Source organism: Arvicanthis niloticus, chromosome 6 (genome assembly GCF_011762505.2).
Source record: "Arvicanthis niloticus isolate mArvNil1 chromosome 6, mArvNil1.pat.X, whole genome shotgun sequence".
In the NCBI taxonomy this organism is placed as follows: domain Eukaryota; kingdom Metazoa; phylum Chordata; class Mammalia; order Rodentia; family Muridae; genus Arvicanthis; species Arvicanthis niloticus.
The window spans coordinates 27,623,591-27,641,731 of NC_047663.1; the positions used below are offsets into that span (position 1 = coordinate 27,623,591).

At 43.2% G+C, this 18,141-nt stretch overlaps 1 protein-coding gene across 1 annotated transcript; it reads left to right on the forward strand.

The window, feature by feature from the left end:
• Window positions 1-1,178: 1,178 nt before the first annotated feature.
• Window positions 1,179-16,982, forward strand: LOC117711987 (transmembrane protein 92-like). The gene is made up of 5 exons (XM_034507958.2): window positions 1,179-1,259; window positions 14,680-14,702; window positions 15,866-15,949; window positions 16,091-16,289; window positions 16,436-16,982. The coding sequence occupies exons 1-5, from the start codon at window positions 1,179-1,181 to the stop codon at window positions 16,535-16,537; spliced, it is 489 nt and encodes a 162-aa protein (XP_034363849.1). The 3' UTR covers window positions 16,538-16,982.
• The last annotated feature ends 1,159 nt before the right edge of the window (window positions 16,983-18,141 follow it).

Here is an 18,141-nt window from a genome sequence, read left to right on the forward strand (position 1 = left end):
TCTCTCTCTCTCTCTCTCTCTCTCTCTCTCTCTCTCTCTCTCTCTCTGTGTATTTAGGGGCAAGTGCATGGAGTTGACTTTCTCCTTTCACTACATGGAAGAACCCAAGTCATCCAGAAGGATCTAAAGGGATCCGAAGATCAAATCCAAGATGTGGCACACGCCTTTAATCACAGTATTCAGGAGGCAGAGACAGGGGGATCTCTGCGAGTTGGAGGATAGCCTATTTTATGTTGTGAGTTTCATGACTGCCAGGGCTATGTAGAGAGACCCTGCCTTAAACAGTAAAACCAACAAAGAAAACACAACACAATCCAGGTTTTCAGGCTTGTGGTAAGTACGTTTGCCTCCTGAATCACCTGGCTGGCCTTCCTGGTTTTGCTTTGGTTTTGTTTAAAATTTATTCACTTCATTTTATGTGTATGCATACTTATTGCATAGATGAATGTGCACAGTGTGCATGCCTGATGCCCTCAGAGGTCAGCAGAGGGAATCACCAGAACTAGAGTTCAGATGCTTCAGTGCCATCTTGTATACAGAAGCCTGAAACCCAATCCAGGTCCAAGGACAACTGCTCTTAATCTCTGAGTCATCTCCCCGGACTGTTATGCCTCCTGACCCCCATGGGGTTTCTCTGTGTAGTCTTGGCTGTCCTGGAACTCGCTCTTTAGAAGAGGCTTTCCTCTCAGAGATCCACCTGCCTCTGTCTCCTGAGTGCTGGGATTTAAAGGCTTGTGCTACCAACTCCTGGCATTTTCTTTTAATCCTAGTTGGCCTGTATCTCACTAATTATATCACACTAGCTTTGAACTCAAAGAGATCTGCCTTCTCCCTGATTGAATTAAAGGTTGTGTCACCACGCCCTGCTCTAGCCACTATTTAAGCTCAACCCAGCAGAGGGACTTCCAGAGTGCTCTGTTACATCCAACTTACAGAGTTGGTAAATCAGTGTCTTCTAACCTCTGGATTCCCAATTCCTCACACTCAAGCAAGGCCAGCTCCTCCCCACTTCTCTTCCCTGAGCTCCTCTTCAGCTTGAAGCCCTGGTCCTGAACAACTCCAGTGTCTTAACTCTGCCCCTACCCTGAGGCTGGGCCACATAGGTGGAGAGAAGTTGGAAAGGTCTTGCCCTGTCACTCTGTCCTTATACACAGAAGCTCAGTGGCCCCCTTGCCAGGATGCAGGACACCTGGGTCCTGGTCCCACTCACCTTGATCTTTGGCCTGCTTCCCAGTCTCCAAGGAGTTAGCACCAATGAGGTAAGCAAGACTTCTGTGGCTTTTGGAGGACCCTATGGGGCAGAGGCTTGTCTAGGAGCCCAGTGCCCACCTTAACTTGTCAGGAATTCCCTTAACCACAGCCAATTGGTAACTTCTTCCTTTCTGTTGTGTTTGGGGATAGTGGAAGAAGGGACCTCAGAGTGAGGCCCTGGGGAAACCTGGGCCCAGGTCTTGGCAGGGTTGTGTTGTTAACTGGGAACTGGCCCCAACCACAGCCCTGAATAGGGTTTTTGAATTCCCCCCCCACCCCCCATTTTAGTCTTGTCATGTCTTATTAAGCTTGACCCTCTCTGGGACTTATCTCTTTGTATGCCAGGGAAGTGGAGGTTTTCACTCCTCTGATTAGTTCCAATTTGATCTGGGATAGACCTGGCTGCCTGGGCTGGGTGGCCTCATGCTGTGATCCCAGGGAGGCAGGATTGGACCTCTTGTTCATATTCAAACTCTAAGTGTGTTGGGTTGGCAGGTTTTCCTGAGGTGGTCAAAAGAAGCCATTTGAACAGTCAATCTTTTTTTTTGTTTGTTTGTTTGTTTTGTTTTTGAGACAGGGATTCTCTAGCTCTGGCTATTCTAGAGCTTTATAGTCCAGGCTAGCCACAACACAGAGATGTACCTTCCCCCCCACCATGAGCAGGACTGAAGAGACCTTGGTTGCCACAGCAAGGTCAAGTGATCTAGGTGGAGTTACCCACCTTGGCTGCCCGGAACACAGCAGAACTGCCCCTGGGCTTGCCCTGAGACATCTCCGGCCGTGACCTGGAATGGACTATGGATTATCCCACCCATCTGGAACCAGGAGGGGTTGTGGGTTGGGTCTTCCCCTTTAAATTGAGAGCCGAACATTAAAGCTTTGGGCCTTGATCAGAGAACTTTGTCTTGGCCTCATCTCTTCTCGCCCTCCTTCCCCCTTCATTCCCAGCCCCCCTTTCAGGTGAATCCAGTTGACTTGTGGCCACGGGCGGCTACAGATTGGCGCGCCATCGTGGGGCTTGAAAACGGGGACCAGCTGAGGAAACACTGTCTTAGGTGGGGCCCCACGGGAAAAAGGTAATAAAAGAATGTATCCCGCGCACTTAGGAAGTAGCAAACAGTATTGAATCTAGCGCTAGGTAAGTTTGGGAGGCCATGTTTGCAGGAAGTGCGTTGTGAGGGATAGGTATAGGTCTAGGTCAAATAGGTGTTGACCCGATGCCTACTTTGCCTAGGGGTGACAGTGAATTCGGGATAGGAGACCGGCAGATGCCCGCAGCCTTCAAGAGCTGCCTCAGACGAGAAAGAGCAGGGTTAGAAGAAATTGGAAAACTAAAAAAGCAGCCACAGCCATCTCCTAAAGAAAGGGATAAAGTGTTAGATCTTAAACTTCAGAGAGAGAACGGGTTTTGAAAAGCAGTTGTTCTCTCTCTGGGTTATGCCAGCAAAAAGAATGGAAAGGCTGTTTCGGAGCTCTCCTAGGAACAAGAGAAAATTCCGGAGATGTTTTAGACTAAGAGAAACTAAGAAATTCTTAGTTCTGCTTTCTTTGTTTGTCTTGTCCTTGGTGCACCAATGTCCACGTGTGTCTCATTGTGTTTTCTGTCCACATGCCTCGTTGTATGAATGATTGGTCGTCTATGTTTCATGTTCTATGTTTAATGTTTAAAAGATCGTTAAAATTGCTTGATTCAACACTTGGTCTAGTTTAACTTGGTTTTCAAAGGCAGTTTTAATATGCAGAGCACCGGATAAGTTTGCTTAACACCTGTAGCTAAAAGTTTGGGAGCTGAGCTGAGCTGGAAAGGCTGCTTTTAAAGGGACAGGCAGGTTTCTTGGATTAAATAAGGAAGTTAAGAGTTGTTTGTCCTGGAAGAATCTCTGTGACAAGGTGCTTTTATTTTAGAATTGTGGCTAGAAAAAGCGAGAAATTTTGTTTGGTTTAAATATATAAGATGTGTTGTTACTTCATTTTTGTTTGTAATTGTTTTTAAGGTACAAATATGTTCATGTCTTGGTTATAAATCATTGGCCTAAAGTTATTGGGTTTGGTTAAAGATTTACAACTTTGTTAACAAAAAGTTGGCTTAAAACTGGTAACACAGGGTTAGTCATTCAAAAACCAGATGTATAAAAGATATAAAAGCAATGTCTATTTAGTGAGATATTAAAGGCTGCACTATTGTGCATTCATATATAAGAACTGCAGACAAACTTTGTAAGGTAATCCACTTGGTGTTGATTTTAGAGAAAAATAGATTGCTTACATTGTTAAAAATTGGTTTTGTTTCCAAAAATTATGGTTATATGCTAATATTGCAAAGGAAACTTAAAAATGTGGTTAATTGCCAACATTCCTTTGGCTGCAGCTGACAGGCAGTTGAATTGTGAGCTTGAAAACTTTTTGACTCGGTTATGTTTATAGAAGAAAGGCTATAGCAGGTAGAGTTAAAAAAAAGAGTTAAAAAACAATTGTGGCACAATATGGGTCTACTGACCCCTTCACACAAGCTTTATTGGATACTGTGGTAGAAGCAAATTTAATGCTCAAATATTGGAAAGCTATATGTAAGGCTACTTTGTTAGGAGGAGATTACTTGCTTTGGAGCTCAAAATGGCGTGATACCAGTAAGAAAACCACCATGATGATTGCCCAGGTAGGCAATGCAGATTGGGATCTTAACATGCTTCTAGGAGAAGGTTAATGTGAAGGTAATGCTAAATCAGGTTAAACTGCCTACAGGATTGCATACATAGGTTGCAATGGTTGCCTGCTGTGCTTGAAACCTACTAAAGGGGATCTTAGTGGAAATTTATTCAGTATTAAACAGGGTTCTGAGGAACCATTCCAGAAATTCATAGACAGGCTGCTGAAAGCAGTTGGTAGAATTTTTGGAGATCCTCAAACAGGAATTCCTTTTGTTACTCATTTGGCTTATGAGAATGCTAATGCAGCCTGTTGCACAAAGCAAAGACAGATTTACATGGAGACTTCGTCTTTGCGCTAAAATTGGGCCCTCTTACCATCAGGGTCTGTCTGCCTTACAAGGGACCACTGTACAAGCAATGCTTGCACAGAACCGTAAAGATAAAAGATGTTTTTAAATGTGGAGATTCAAGTCATTTTTAAAATGACTGTCTCAAAAACAGGCACTGGCAAATAATCCAGTCACATGACACATTTGTCCTTGGTGCAGGAAAGATAATCTCTGGGCCAGGCCTCAGGATATAGGCCAAGATTAAAAACGTTTACATTTGAATTAAGTTGATATACAATGGGTGCAGCAGAAGTTTGTGTGACAAATACTTTTTGCCTTGGTCATCCTGACCAGCCCCTTGAAGGGTGTTTTCTGGAATTTGTTTATTGCCTTGTTTGTTCCTTGGAAAGGTCAGCTTCAGGGCCAAGAGTTATAATGATTATGCTGGAGAAATCTAAATAATGGCTGCTCCGCCCATGGCATTGTAACTACCTGCTGGAAAAAGAATTGTTCAACTTGTTCCTTTGCATCTAGTTCCTTCCAAATTGTTAAGAAAGAGAAAGGACAAGATGGCTTTGGTTCCTCTAATATATATTGGGTTCAGTCTATCACTAGCAAGAGACCTAATCTCAAATTCTGTAACAATTAGAAGGTTGCCTTCAGCTTGGCATTCATCTGATACTCTCACTCTGCTAAAATAGATTGGTTATTGAATTAATCCAAAACAAAGTTTAAACTTAAGATTCATAAGACTAATGGGGCATTACAGCCTGACTTGCCTACTCCAGCTGCCATTTCAGTAAATATGTATATAATTATTATAGATCTAGAAGATTGTTTTTATACCATTCCTTTACATTTCTGGTAAGGCGTTAGGTTTGCATTTAGTAGATTTGCTGGTAATTGAGAATCCAAGGTTCTCACATTATTGGAAAGGTTTGCTTTTAATTTCATTTGCATTTAATGATTTTCAAAATTTGTTAAGAGATATTATTTGGCTAAAACCTCATCTTAAGCTTACCATGAGAGTATTTGAACCTCTGCTTGATATTCTCAAGGGAGATACAAGTCCTAATTCCCCTTGACAATTAACTAAAGGAAAAATAGCTTTGCAGAAAGTAGAGTAAGCTGTTAGTTATCAACAGACATTATATAGACTATGAAAAATTGTTGGCTGTTTGTGTTATTATTACTCATATGCCCACAGCAGCCCTTTGGCAAAAGAAACCGTTAGTTAATGTAGATTCATCCTTCTTCATCTAAAGTAAAGTTTGTGTTAATAAAAGATTGTAAAATAGAATTCTAAGAACATTTTTGATAAAATATTCCTTATTCCAAATAGCAATTAAATTGGTTATTGAAAAATGATATTTGGCCTATTATGGCAAACATTTTAAGCAAATTTGGTGATCACTATCCAAAAGATAAGTTGTTACAGTTTTTCTCTGCATGCTTTTATATTTCCTGAAATTTACTACGCATGCAGCTCATAGAAAAGACATTTACTGTATTTACAGATGCCTCATCTATTGAGAAGGCAGTATATGTAATTAGATCACATATTTAGATCACATGTTTATTTTCTTGAGTTTTCTCTACTTGAGCACAAATAATTAAATTATGTGTTGTAGTCACTGTTTAAAATACTAGAAAATCAAGCTTTCAATTTATATACTTATAGCCAGTAAATGGCTCATAATTTATAATTGCTTAAAATTGTTCCTTTTTTAGATATTGCTAATTCTCAAATTTTATAGTTATTTATAAAAATACAGCTTAATTTTTAAAACATGTACTGTCTCTGAACTTTATAAAACATTTAAAAGCTCATTGGATTGCCTGAACCCCAGGGCAATGCCAGAGCAGATTTGTATACTAGGCAGATTATAGGCCTTGCAAATAATTGGCCATACTATCTTATTCTTTACAGCATCAAAATAGTAATAGCTTGATACAATAATTTGGCATTTCTAAAAGGTGTGCAAGTTAAATTGCAAAAACTTGTTTTCAGTATTTTCAATTTTTTTTTTCATAATGGTGTTAAACCTTAGATTTATATGTAATCAATTTTGGCAAATAGATGTTACTCATTTTGATTTTTAAAAATTAAAATATGTACATGTATGTGACTTGACACTTTTTAGACTTTCTAGTTGCAACTACTTTAACAAGAGAAGCAACTAAAAATATAATTAGTTATTGCCTATATTATTTTCCTGTGCTTGGTGTTCCATACCAGACTAAGACAGGAACTGGCTATTACAGTTATTTGACTATAGTCAAACATTTGAGATGTTTTGTTGACAATTTAATATTGAAATTCCTTATTATCCTCAAGGACAAATTGTGAAAGAGATTATAAAACCTTAATATCTTTATAACTCTCTGAGTGTGGGAAAAACAGCTATTGGTGCTTCTTCCCTGATTTTACAAAAACTCTAAAAGGTTGGCTTTTTAAACTAAAAAGGGGGGGAGAATTATACCCTCCAAGGTCACCAAAAGCACATCTTGCTTTTGTGTTATTTCTTTTAAATTTTCTGCAAACTGATGTTAAAGGTCAGTCTGCAGCAGATTGCCACTGGCATCCAGTCACTTCCAGGGTCTAATGGAGAGACCCCCTAACTAATGGTCCTGACCCTGTCTTAATTTGGGGTCGTGGATCAGTCTGTATTTTCTCAGAAAAAGAAAATGGAGCCTGATGGCTGCCTGAAAGATTGGTCCGTCAAGTGGACGAAGATCTTGAGCCTAATAATTATGATTCTGATAATGAAGAATCTGATGACAAAATTTAGTCAGACACATTACCATGTGTTAGCCATGGAGGACCGAAGACTCTAGATAAGGTTGTTACTCTATCCAGGGTGTTCCCAAGTCTCATCTCCATCCAACCTAAAAGAGGGGACTTCCGCCCCTAGACCAAGCAGAGAGGGACCACCCAGAACCCCCTCTGTCTGGCAATCTGAATTCTTGCTAAGGCTGCGAGGCTAAGCACTGCAAGGGAATATAAATAAAAGTTAAAAATATGTTTCTGGGTTCCCTGAGGGACAAGCCTGACTGCATAGGGGTTGATGTCAAAAGTATCCCCTCTCCAGGAAAAAGACATCTGGACGGGTATGGCCCTCAGGCCTTACTGGACAACGACAGGAGGACTGGAGCCATTACAAGGTTCCCTTTAATTACTGGATGTCAGGCCTCTATCCCCGCCTGGGTAAGATTAGAATTGCCAAGGTCCTTCTATAATTGGAAAAGAGAGGAGACTTCAGGGACAGCCCTGCTTAACTTTGAAGGCCTAAAATCAGCTATAAGCCTAAAATTCAGCAATAGGCCTGGCTTATTTGCCCGCTCAGAGTCTTAGGTCTCCATGGAAAAACACTGAAACAGAGGGCTATAAATTATTGTAAACAGACAGCTTTTGTTGAAATCTACCAGCCTGAGTAGTCATAGACTTTGTATCTGATCCCTGTCAACCAGCAGTTGGACTAGATACTAAAACAGTTCCATTTTCAACCTTATTTCCTACTCTGGCTTGGATAATTATATTGCTGTTAACGTTTGAACCTTGTGTCTCAAGCAGATAAGTTGCCTTCACACAAAGATCTCTCCCAACAAGCCCGGCTACTCGGTACCTCAGATGGGACGAAATCGTGTACCTCACACAGCTGCTTCTACTGGACCTGTTCCTCCTGACCTATCCTCAGATGGGCTCCATAAACCCTGGACAGCAGGACACAGCCAACTCTCCTACATCCCCCATACCCATTCTTCTAGGTTCCCCCTAGAGACACGTCGCCCCCAATGTCAGCAGGAAGTAGCCAGATACCACCACGACGACCCTATTCCTGCTTCACCTCTCTCTTTTCTTTTTAAGTTAACTAAAACGGGGGAAACTGTACCTTCCCCCCCACCATGAGCAGGACTGAAGAGACCTTGGTTGCCACAGCAAGGTCAAGTGATCTAGGTGGAGTTACCCACCTTGGCTGCCCGGAACACAGCAGAACTGCCCCTGGGCTTGCCCTGAGACATCTCCGGCCGTGACCTGGAATGGACTATGGATTATCCCACCCATCTGGAACCAGGAGGGGTTGTGGGTTGGGTCTTCCCCTTTAAATTGAGAGCCGAACATTAAAGCTTTGGGCCTTGATCAGAGAACTTTGTCTTGGCCTCATCTCTTCTCGCCCTCCTTCCCCCTTCATTCCCAGCCCCCCTTTCAGGTGAATCCAGTTGACTTGTGGCCACGGGCGGCTACACAGAGATTAAATTTACACTCTTGATTGGGAATCTGCTATGGGCGATGGTGGAGGTGGTAAGTGAAGTCCCAGGTCTGCTCCCCAGTACAGTGTCCACTGTTTGGAACCTGTAGTTCCCCATCCAAGGCCATGCAGGAGTGAACCAAGGGCCAAGACACGTCCCATCTGGGACTCTGCATCTGTGTATGACATATATGTCTACAGTCCCAAGTGTAGGTACTGCCAATCCACCCAATCAGATCTAATAAATCCATGTTTACTAAAACTCAGGCTCCCAAACATCCAACCTCCTTTTAAAGATGGGACAGGGAATAATCCTGGTTCAGTTTATCAGTCTTGTCAACTGTTTTCTGTTTTCTGTTTTTGACACAGGGTCTCACTATATAGATTAAAGTAATCTTGAATTCAACACAGATCTCCTTTGGGACCTCAACATTGGAATTAAAGGCAGGAATCACCTTGCCTGGCCAAAAAAAGTGGTTAGTTTAGGAGCCCAGTAGTATTAGCAGCACACACCTTTACTCCCAGCAATCAGGAGGCAGAAGTGGTAGATCTGAGTTCAAGGCCAGCCTGGTCTATAGAGACAGTTTCAAGACAGCCAGGAATCCTCAGAGAAACACTGTTAAAAATACAAATATGGTCCAAGACAAGAGTCTGATACTTGGAAGATGGGGGGGGGAGGAGAGAGAGAGAGAGAGAGAGAGAGAGAGAGAGAGAGAGAGATCCTGTGCTCCTTGTTTCTTTAGCTTATTGTACCTACCCATCCTTACCAATGAACAGAGCTTCTGTGAGCATGGAGAGGGAATGATCACAGCTGCGACTGTCACCTGTCCTTTTGTCTTTTCTTTCTTTTTTTTTTTTCTTTTTTTTATTAGATATTTTATTTACACTTCAGATGCCATCCCCTTTCCCCATTCCCCCCCCACCCCCCTTAGAAAACCCCTATCAGATGCCCCCTTTTCCTTTTTGCATTTATACATTTTTTTTAAATAATGTTAATCATAAGCGTTATAAGTTTGGAATTGTTCAATCAGAGGTGTAACCCACTGACCGACCTAGATATAACAACTATCTTTGACTGGTGGAGATACATGAGTATCTGCCTCCCTGTCTCCCCCCTCTTTCTCTCTTTCATCACCTAGCTTCTCCTATCCTTCTTCTCCTCCTCTTCTTACTCCTTTTCTTGCTCTCAGTACTCCTCCTACCTTAGCTCTTCCTACACATCACCCTTCCTGTTAAAATGAAACTTTTCTCTCAAAATACAATTAGAGCATAATTATGCCAATTTGTACCAGTGAGGTACAAGATAGTCCTAATATCCAGTCCATCATTTTGTTGACTAACCAGCACCTCTGTCATCTATCCTAACTAAAACATTTAGTTCTGAACCTGGCTTTAGGATGAATGTCAGCTGACTACCATCCACTCAAATCTTTTCTCTTACGGTAAATAGCTATAAGTTTTCAACCCCGTCAGAAATCCAGAATGACTGAGTTAACTATAATTGTGGGAAGCACAAAGCATAGCTTCTAAAACTTAGTCAATTTATAGAGACCTCTGAACACCTGAAAAGCCCCTATACTACCGAACGTTGGAGCATCAAATCTTCAGCCTTCTGGCCCAGAATCATCTGACAGACCTTGGTGATGCAGGATTATTAAGGACTGATTACTCTGTCTAGGCAGATATAATCAGTCGACTATTCTGCATGTGTGTCCTTTTCTGGACAGTAATTTGTCTGTAGATGGAGAGAGGCAATTCTTGCCTAGTCGCTGTTACCACACAACTGGAGTAACTCCAAGGATGCTCAATTTCTTCTTAGAATCCACGACAGGAAGCTTTCAGGAGCAGACAGGTCTCTAATCAATATGAACATTAATATATAAATATTTGTAGCATCAGTTCTATGGACTTCTGATGTTTTGAAAACCAACTATCCATGTAAGGTAACCTGGACTGTTTTCTGTTAACTCCTCTCAGCTATTTCTAAGTAAAATATGGAAAGCACCCTAACAATAAACTCTAAGATATGAATTTGCTATAGTCCCTTAACTCATAGGTTAACCATCCCAAATCAGTTAAAAAAGTTAAAAAAGGGCTGGGTCTAGGCATTGTATTCCTAAATGTGTTATACAGGCACAATGCCCATGAGTGTATCAATATTCATCTCATTTTTATATTAATAAGAGGCTCGTACCAATGAAAACCTTAAATTTGAGATCAAAGTAAATTTTGTACCATTTAAGAATTTATAACTTCATCTTGATAATAAGTATACAGATTTCTACCAGTAGGTTATGGCTATGCAGTAAGTCCTAGCTAATCCCCCCTGTTCCAACAAAACCACTACTTGTCCCTAGAAAGACAGACCATTATTAACCACATTAGTCCCCAAGCTCAGGGAATAGGGGCGCTGACTCTTCTTTAACTTCTTCAAGCTGATTAAGGGCGTTGAGATTTTAGAAGAGGGGTGGGGGGGAGAGTAAGTTGATAAGCCTCTGATGCTGTGTCTTCACTGAATCCAGATGGAATTCCAGGACATCAGAGGTTTGGGCAGGTCTGCTCAGTATGCTTGATGAGTAGATACACCAAGGCTGTGTATTCTGCAATATACAATTCTCAGAACAAGTTTTAGTATCAAGAAAAAAAAAAAATTTCCACCCCCAGGGCGCTGACATTTTTTTTTTAAAGATGTTGGTTCTGAAGACTTTTTTTTCCCCCGCTTCTTAAAATTGGTTGTAGTATTTACGTTTCAGATTTTATCCCCTTAGCCTACTTCCTCCCACCACCCAGAAACCTATCCCATCCCCCTCCTCATGCTTCTATGAGGCAGTGACCACACCTACCCCCCTCACTATCCCCTCCCCGCCCTCACATCCCCCCCCACTGTGTGTTCATTCATTCATTTTTCATTCATTTTTTTTTTATGGGACCAAGAAACTCCTCTCCCACCTATGTCTGACAGGGCCATCCTCCCCTACATATACCTCTGGAGTCTTGGGTCCCTCCCTATGTGTTCCCAGGCTGGTGGTTTAGACCCTGGGGGGCTCTGGTTGTTTGGTATTGTTGCTTTCCACCTGGGGTCAATAACCCTTTCTGCTCCTTCAGTCCTCTCACTAAGTTCTCCATTGGGAAACCCCTGATCATATCAGTGGTTAATTGTGAACATTGTCCTCTGAGTGTTTTAGTCTTTGGCTGACCTCTAAGGAGACAGCTATATCATGTTCCTCACATTATGCACTTCCAGCCATCCACAATAGTGTTTAGATTAGGTGGCTGTACATGGGGTGAATACCCAGGTGGAAAGGTCTCCTGATGGCCCCTCCTTCAGTTTCTGTTCCATGTTTTGTTTCCCTATTTGCTCCCTTGAGCATTTTTTATTTCTCGTTCTAAGTAGAACTGAGGCATCCCCTCTTGGTCTTCCTTCTTCATGAGCTTCATGTGGTCTGTGGGTTGAGTCTTCGATAATCCAAGCTTTTGGGCTAACATCCGTGGAGATATGTTTGTGTAACTCTCTTCTTTTGGGGTTTTTGGAAGATTACTTTCTTGCTTTTTCTAGGTTGTAGTTTCCCTCCTTGTGTTGGAGTTTTCCACCAATTATTCTTTGAAGTGCTGGATTTGTGTTGAGATACTGTGTAAATTTGGATTTGTCATGGAATATTTTGGTTTCTCCATCAATAATGATTGAGAGTTTTGCTGGGTATAGTAGTCTGGGCTGGCATTTGTGTTCTCTTAGGGTCTGTATGATATCGGTCCAGGATCTTCTGGCTTTTATGGTCTCTGGTGAGAAGTCTGGTGTAATTCTTATAGGTCTGCCTTTATATGTTACTTTGCCTTTTTCCCTTACTGCTTTTAGTATTTTTTCTTTGTTTTGTACATTTGATGTTTTGACTATTATATGGCGGGAAGTATTTCTTTTCTGGTCTAAACTATTTGGAGTTCTGTAAGCTTCTTGTATATTTATGGACATCTCTTTCTTTAAGTTAGGGAAGTTTTCCTCTATAATTTTGTTGAGGATATTTACTGGTCCTTTTAGTTGGGAGTCTTCCCCCTCATCTATACCTATTATCCTTAGGTTTGGCCTTCTCATTGTGTCTTGGATTTCTTGTATATTTTGGGTTAGTAGCTTTTTGTATTTTGCATTTTCTTTGACAGTTGTGTCAATGTTTTCCATGGTATCTTCTGCACATGAGATTCTCTCTTCCATCTCTTGTATTCTGTTGGTGATACTTGTGTCTATGACTCCTGATCGTTTTTTTTAGGTTTTCTATCTCCAGGGTATTGTCCCTTTGTGATTTCTTTATTGTTTCTACTTCCATTTTTAGATCCTGCATGGTTCTGTTTAATTCCTTTTCCCGTTTGGTTGCATTGTCTTGCAATTCCTTAAGGGATTTTTGTGTTTCCTCTTTAAGGGTTTCTATCTGTCTACCAGTGCTCTCCTTAAGTTCTTTGAGAGTGTTATTTATGTCTTTCTTAAAGCCCTCTATCATCATCATGAGAAGTGATTTTAATTCTGATTCCTGCTTTTCTGGTGTGATGGGGTGTTCAGGGCTTGCTCTGATGGGGGAACTGGGTTCTGATGATGCCATGTAACTTTGGTTTCTGTTGCTTACATTCTTGCTCTTGCCTTTTGCCATCTGGTTAACTCTAGTGCTGCCTGTACTTGCTGTCTCTGACTGAAGCCTGTCTTTCTAGTTATCTAGCTTGTGTCTGATCTCCTAGGGGTCCAGATGTCTCTGTGATCTTTTCCAGCTGCACTGATTATAGTGGTACCTCTAGGATGCCTCAGGATATGGTGCCTCCAAGGTAGTAGTCCAGCTAGGTGTCTGCTGTTCTGGGTGCAGTGTCTCCTCTAGAATATCTCAGGAAACGTTGTCTGAAGCTCTGAGTTCATTTGTTCCTCTGTGGATCTGGATTGAGTGGAACTTCCAGTATGTCTCAGGTGGAATCCGGGGTCCACACAACAGCAGACCTGGCAGAAGTCTGATCTAGGCCTCAGATCTGAGAACTAGTTTCTAAGACACTGTCCAAATTAGAGCGCCTGGGATCCCTGCTTCCTCTGGGTTCTTGGATGTTGGGGGCAGAGCTGCCACCCAAGGTCTGCTCAGTGCTCTGGCCCAGACCGGAAGGAACCAGTGTTCCAGGCCGGGAGTCCCTTTTGTCTTTTCTTTAGCAAAAGAAATGCTGTTGTAAGGATGTTTAGCAAAGCCAAAAGCTGGCTTCCTATTGTTTGCTGAGAGAGGGTCCAGTTCTGGCTGCTTTAGAAAGTGTTGAGTCCAGAGATTAAAGGCATGCAGCACCACACCTGCCAAAGGTTTTAAGTGAAGTAGCCAGAGAGGGCAATGTCTTGATGCCTGGGGGAAGAGAGTCCTAATTAAGAGCTTAGACAGTACTGTTATCAATAGCATGGAATGCTGTATGGAGACCTTGGGCGCCTCCAAACACTGAAGGCTACCAGGCAGGGTGTTTCCATCACTGACCTGAGAGTGAATAGGACCTGAGTATATTTAGTGAACTCCCAGAGTTGTCTCTACCTATGACACTGGGTCATGGGTTTAGAAAAGGTGAGGGCTTAGGTTGCTTTCTGGGGGACTCTGAAGCTAAGGATCCACTAAAGGTGCCTTCCTAGGCCAATCTCCAATTGTGTTTGTATGGGACGGAGACAGGTATAGAGGCCTACACCTTTAATCCAGGGGTCTGGAGGCAGAGACAGGTAGAACTTCGAATTCTAACCTTCGTTGCTAACCAGGGCAACACAGTGAGACCCTAACCTGTCTCAGTTATAAATAAATAAATAAATAAATAAATAAATAAATAAATAAAAGGAAGTGAAAGAAATTCCTTGGTAATCTGTGCCTTTAATCCCAACACTTGGGGAGAAAGAGGTAGGCTCCAGTAGGCTCCAGTTGTTGACCCTGGACATGGATGGTAGTTGAAGGGAGGGAGAATCTGAGGCCCACTATCTGGAACAATGTCTAAGCAGAGACTAGCCTCCAGATCTTTTTGAGACAGAGTTTCTTGCTCCCAATATGGCCACAAACTGGTTATGCAGCCTGGAATAGTTCTGCCTTCTCTTGAATTCTATTGTGATGGACATGCACCACTGGTTTACACACCCCTACCTGATTTATTGCCATGCACTCTAACCTCTGAGACCCAACTCCCAGGCTTGGAGCACTGACCTCTCTCTTTTTCCTTCCACAGACTGTAAACACATGTGGCATCTTGTAAGTATGGGGCTTTGTCAATAATTGTCAGTAAAGCGGGGGGGGGGGGGGGGGGTTGGAGTTGGATGTGTGCTCAGATTCTGGCCTAGATAATAGGACCTAGTTCATATCACTTTTGCTGAAACCATTGTCTGTTCATAACTGCTGCTAATCCCCAATCTCTCATAGCTGGGGAGGGGGAGTCAAATGAGTGATGTCCCACTCCTGCCTCCCATGTAAGATCAGCATCATGACCATTCTGCCTGAGGAACAATGGCATACTGCCCCGATGAACTCTGAACTCAGGTCTCAAGTCCAGACCCCAATTCCTCCCAGTGAGCCCAGGATGGATCTGTGTAGCAGGATGGTTTCGTGCTGCTGCTACATTATTGGCAATAAAGCATGGTGATTGGGGAGGAGCTTTGTGGGAGTAGCAGGAGAGAAGATGGCTGGAGACATCCCGGTGTCTTTAGCAGTCTCGGGTAATTATTTGTAATCTAGGTTAGTTAATTGGGTTTATGATTCTAATTGTGTGGGCATCTTGTTAATTGAGCATTTCCAAATACATCTACTAATTGGATAGCCGTTAAGTATTAAGAGTCTTCATTCTGCCGGGCAGTGGTTGTGCACGGCTTTAATCCCAGCACTTGAGAGGCAGAGACAGGCGGATTTCTGAGTTCCAGGCCAGCCTGGTCTACAGAGAATGAGTTCCAGGACAGCCAGGGCTATTCAGAGAAACCTTGTCTTGAAAAAGTCTTCATTCTACCGGGTACCGTGGGATGTCGGGTATTATCTGGGCTCAGCCAAGCATTGTCAACTGCATGGTGGATTGGCTGATGGCAATCACGATGGCATCTCCTGGGTGCCAGGACCAGTGCTTCTGGCTTGCCCAAGCAGTGATCTCCCAGGTCTAGTTTTGGCGCATGAAGCCACTGTGGGCTTCCAGCTGTGGTGTGCTTGGCTCTGGCTGAGGACCACAGAGCCTGAGCTAAGCAGAGCCACTGCCGCTTATATAGTCAGCCTGCACCAGCTGCCTTTTAAAAATATTAACCACAACAGATCTGTACCGCACAACCACTAAAGGTGGCTGGCAACCTGAGGGTCTAAGTCTCGAGGGAAGCAGGGACTCTTTGGTTTGACCTTCTGATGTTATCAGTTACTCCCCATCCTGTTAGTCCTTCTAGAAGCTGCCCCAAAGGATTCAGATGCTGTGGCAATGAATGCTGTCTGGACCGAAAGGTCTGGAATCCTGAAAATGCACCCTTCTGGTAAGCCCAGGGTCACTACTTCAGGGCATCCTTCTCTGAGGTCTAGGTCCACCTAAAATAAAGTGCGGGTGGGTGATGGAGGAGGTGTGACAAGGGAGCATGACCTAGGTACTTATCACAAACCATCCCCCTCCTCCCTAGGATCCTGTTCCTCATCTTATTGATCATGCTCCCTCTCTTGTGCATCTGTGGCCTAGTGAAGCAGTTCTGTCCCAACTGCAGAAAACTACAGCATGATGTCAGGACATCAGATCATCTGACACCTCAAGACCCACCCTCCATTGCTCCTCTAGAGAGCATTTGGGTCACATCCTTGGATCCCCCACCACCCTACAGTCAGGTGCCTCTTTCTGTCCTAATACCTAATGTGTTTCATAGCTGGCTGTCCAACATGTTGAAATAATGGATTGGGGAGGGCTCTGCCAACCATATTTGTCATTGTTTACCCAGACCCTAAATAAAACAAGTACCCCTTTTCTCCTGCAGGTTGTTCTGATGCCAACTCCCATAGAACCACCGCCTCCCTACAGCCTCAGGCCTAAGGGCCCTGCTGTCCAGATGAGAGGGACTGGCTATGCAACTCTCTGAGCTACCTCACACACAAACCTCTTGGATCAAGTCCAGGACCCTGGAATGACTGCCTATCCCATCATGTCTCTTGTCCTTTGATTTAATTTATTGTTTTTATATACTGCTACCTCGTGCCCTTTGTCATCAGAGCTGACCTGGATCCATGGTCTCTGCCCCACACTAAAGCCCATTGGAATTTCTGAAGATTTAGAGGTGCCTGTAGTAGATCTAAAGAGATCATTGTTGTGAAATGTCATTCTTGGCCAGACAGCTCCCTCTGCCATCCTACAGAAGCACTTCTGTTTCTGGAAGAGATTGAAGACTGACCTGCACAGACTCTGAGTCATCTTCCAACCATACCTGGGCAGAGAGGACCTGGCTGGACCTCTATAGCAATGCAAACAACACAGGCACTGAGTTTCAATGGCTGGCTGCTAAGTGGTGATGGAGACAAGTTCAGAGACTCAGGAAACACTTGCAGCTTCCTCCAGTGGTGACTGACTGCACTGCCCACCTGCTGGGAGCCCTGAGCATCCCAGATGGGAATGAATGCTTAGAGGGAGAGAAGTGGGTGCTGGCAGGAGGGTGCTCTTCAGGGAAAGGAATACAGTCATAATGGAGGCAGGGTGGGCAGACAGGTGTTTGTGTTGATGTGGGTGGCTTTCAAAATAAAGTCCCAGAGCTGGGCTTTTCCCTGTAGGAGGAGGTCACCTCAGCCTGCTTGTCACCTACTTGACATTGAAGATGGTGTAGGGCTATTAATTCAGTGGCATGGCCTGCAGAGTGTGGCTATTCTGACTGTCAGTGGATGAAATATTATATCTAAAATGTGCATCAAGGTACTGTGAGGGATGAGGTCCTAGAACTGGTGTTCTAGATGGTTATGAGCTGCCATGTGTGTGTTGGGAATTGAACTGGGCTCCGGAAGTACAGTCTGTTCTTCACCACTGAGCCATCTCTCCAGTCCCCTGAGTAAATTTATTCCCACTCATTGTAGTCACTATGGTGTATGAGAGTCAGGTTTTCAAAAGTGATCTAGCACTGTCCATTCTTTTTTGTTTGTTTGTTTGTTTGTTTTGTTTTGTTTTCTTTTGTTTTGAGACAGGGTTTCTCTGTGAAGCCCTGGCTGTCCTAGAACTCACTCTGTAGACCAGGCTGGCCTCGAACTCAGAAATCTGCCAGCCTCTGCCTCCCAAGTGCTGGGATCAAAGGCATGTGCCACCACCGCCCGGCAGTAGTGTCCATTGTTATAAATGTCTATATTTATAACACCACTACTCTAGTCTTCCTGCTCTGGGAATCCAGGATGAGACCAGGTGCAGTGACACTTCTAAGGATAAGCCTGCAGAGAGGCCCACACACCAAAGCTCACAAAGATGCAGATGCACATCTTCTGATGCAATGGACTGTGGGGTGTGAAACAATGGTCCACTGCCCTCTGGGAGCTCGTTCTGTCAGACACGCACCCACACTGAACACCTATCCCCTAAGGATGAAGGATCTGTCATGCCAACCTACATTGTGTCTGTCTTATGGAAAAGGCAAGTTTTGTAAAATAAACTTAATCATTAGATTTTTTTTATAAATGTATGTGTTTCTTTGCATGTCTATTAAGATCTAGA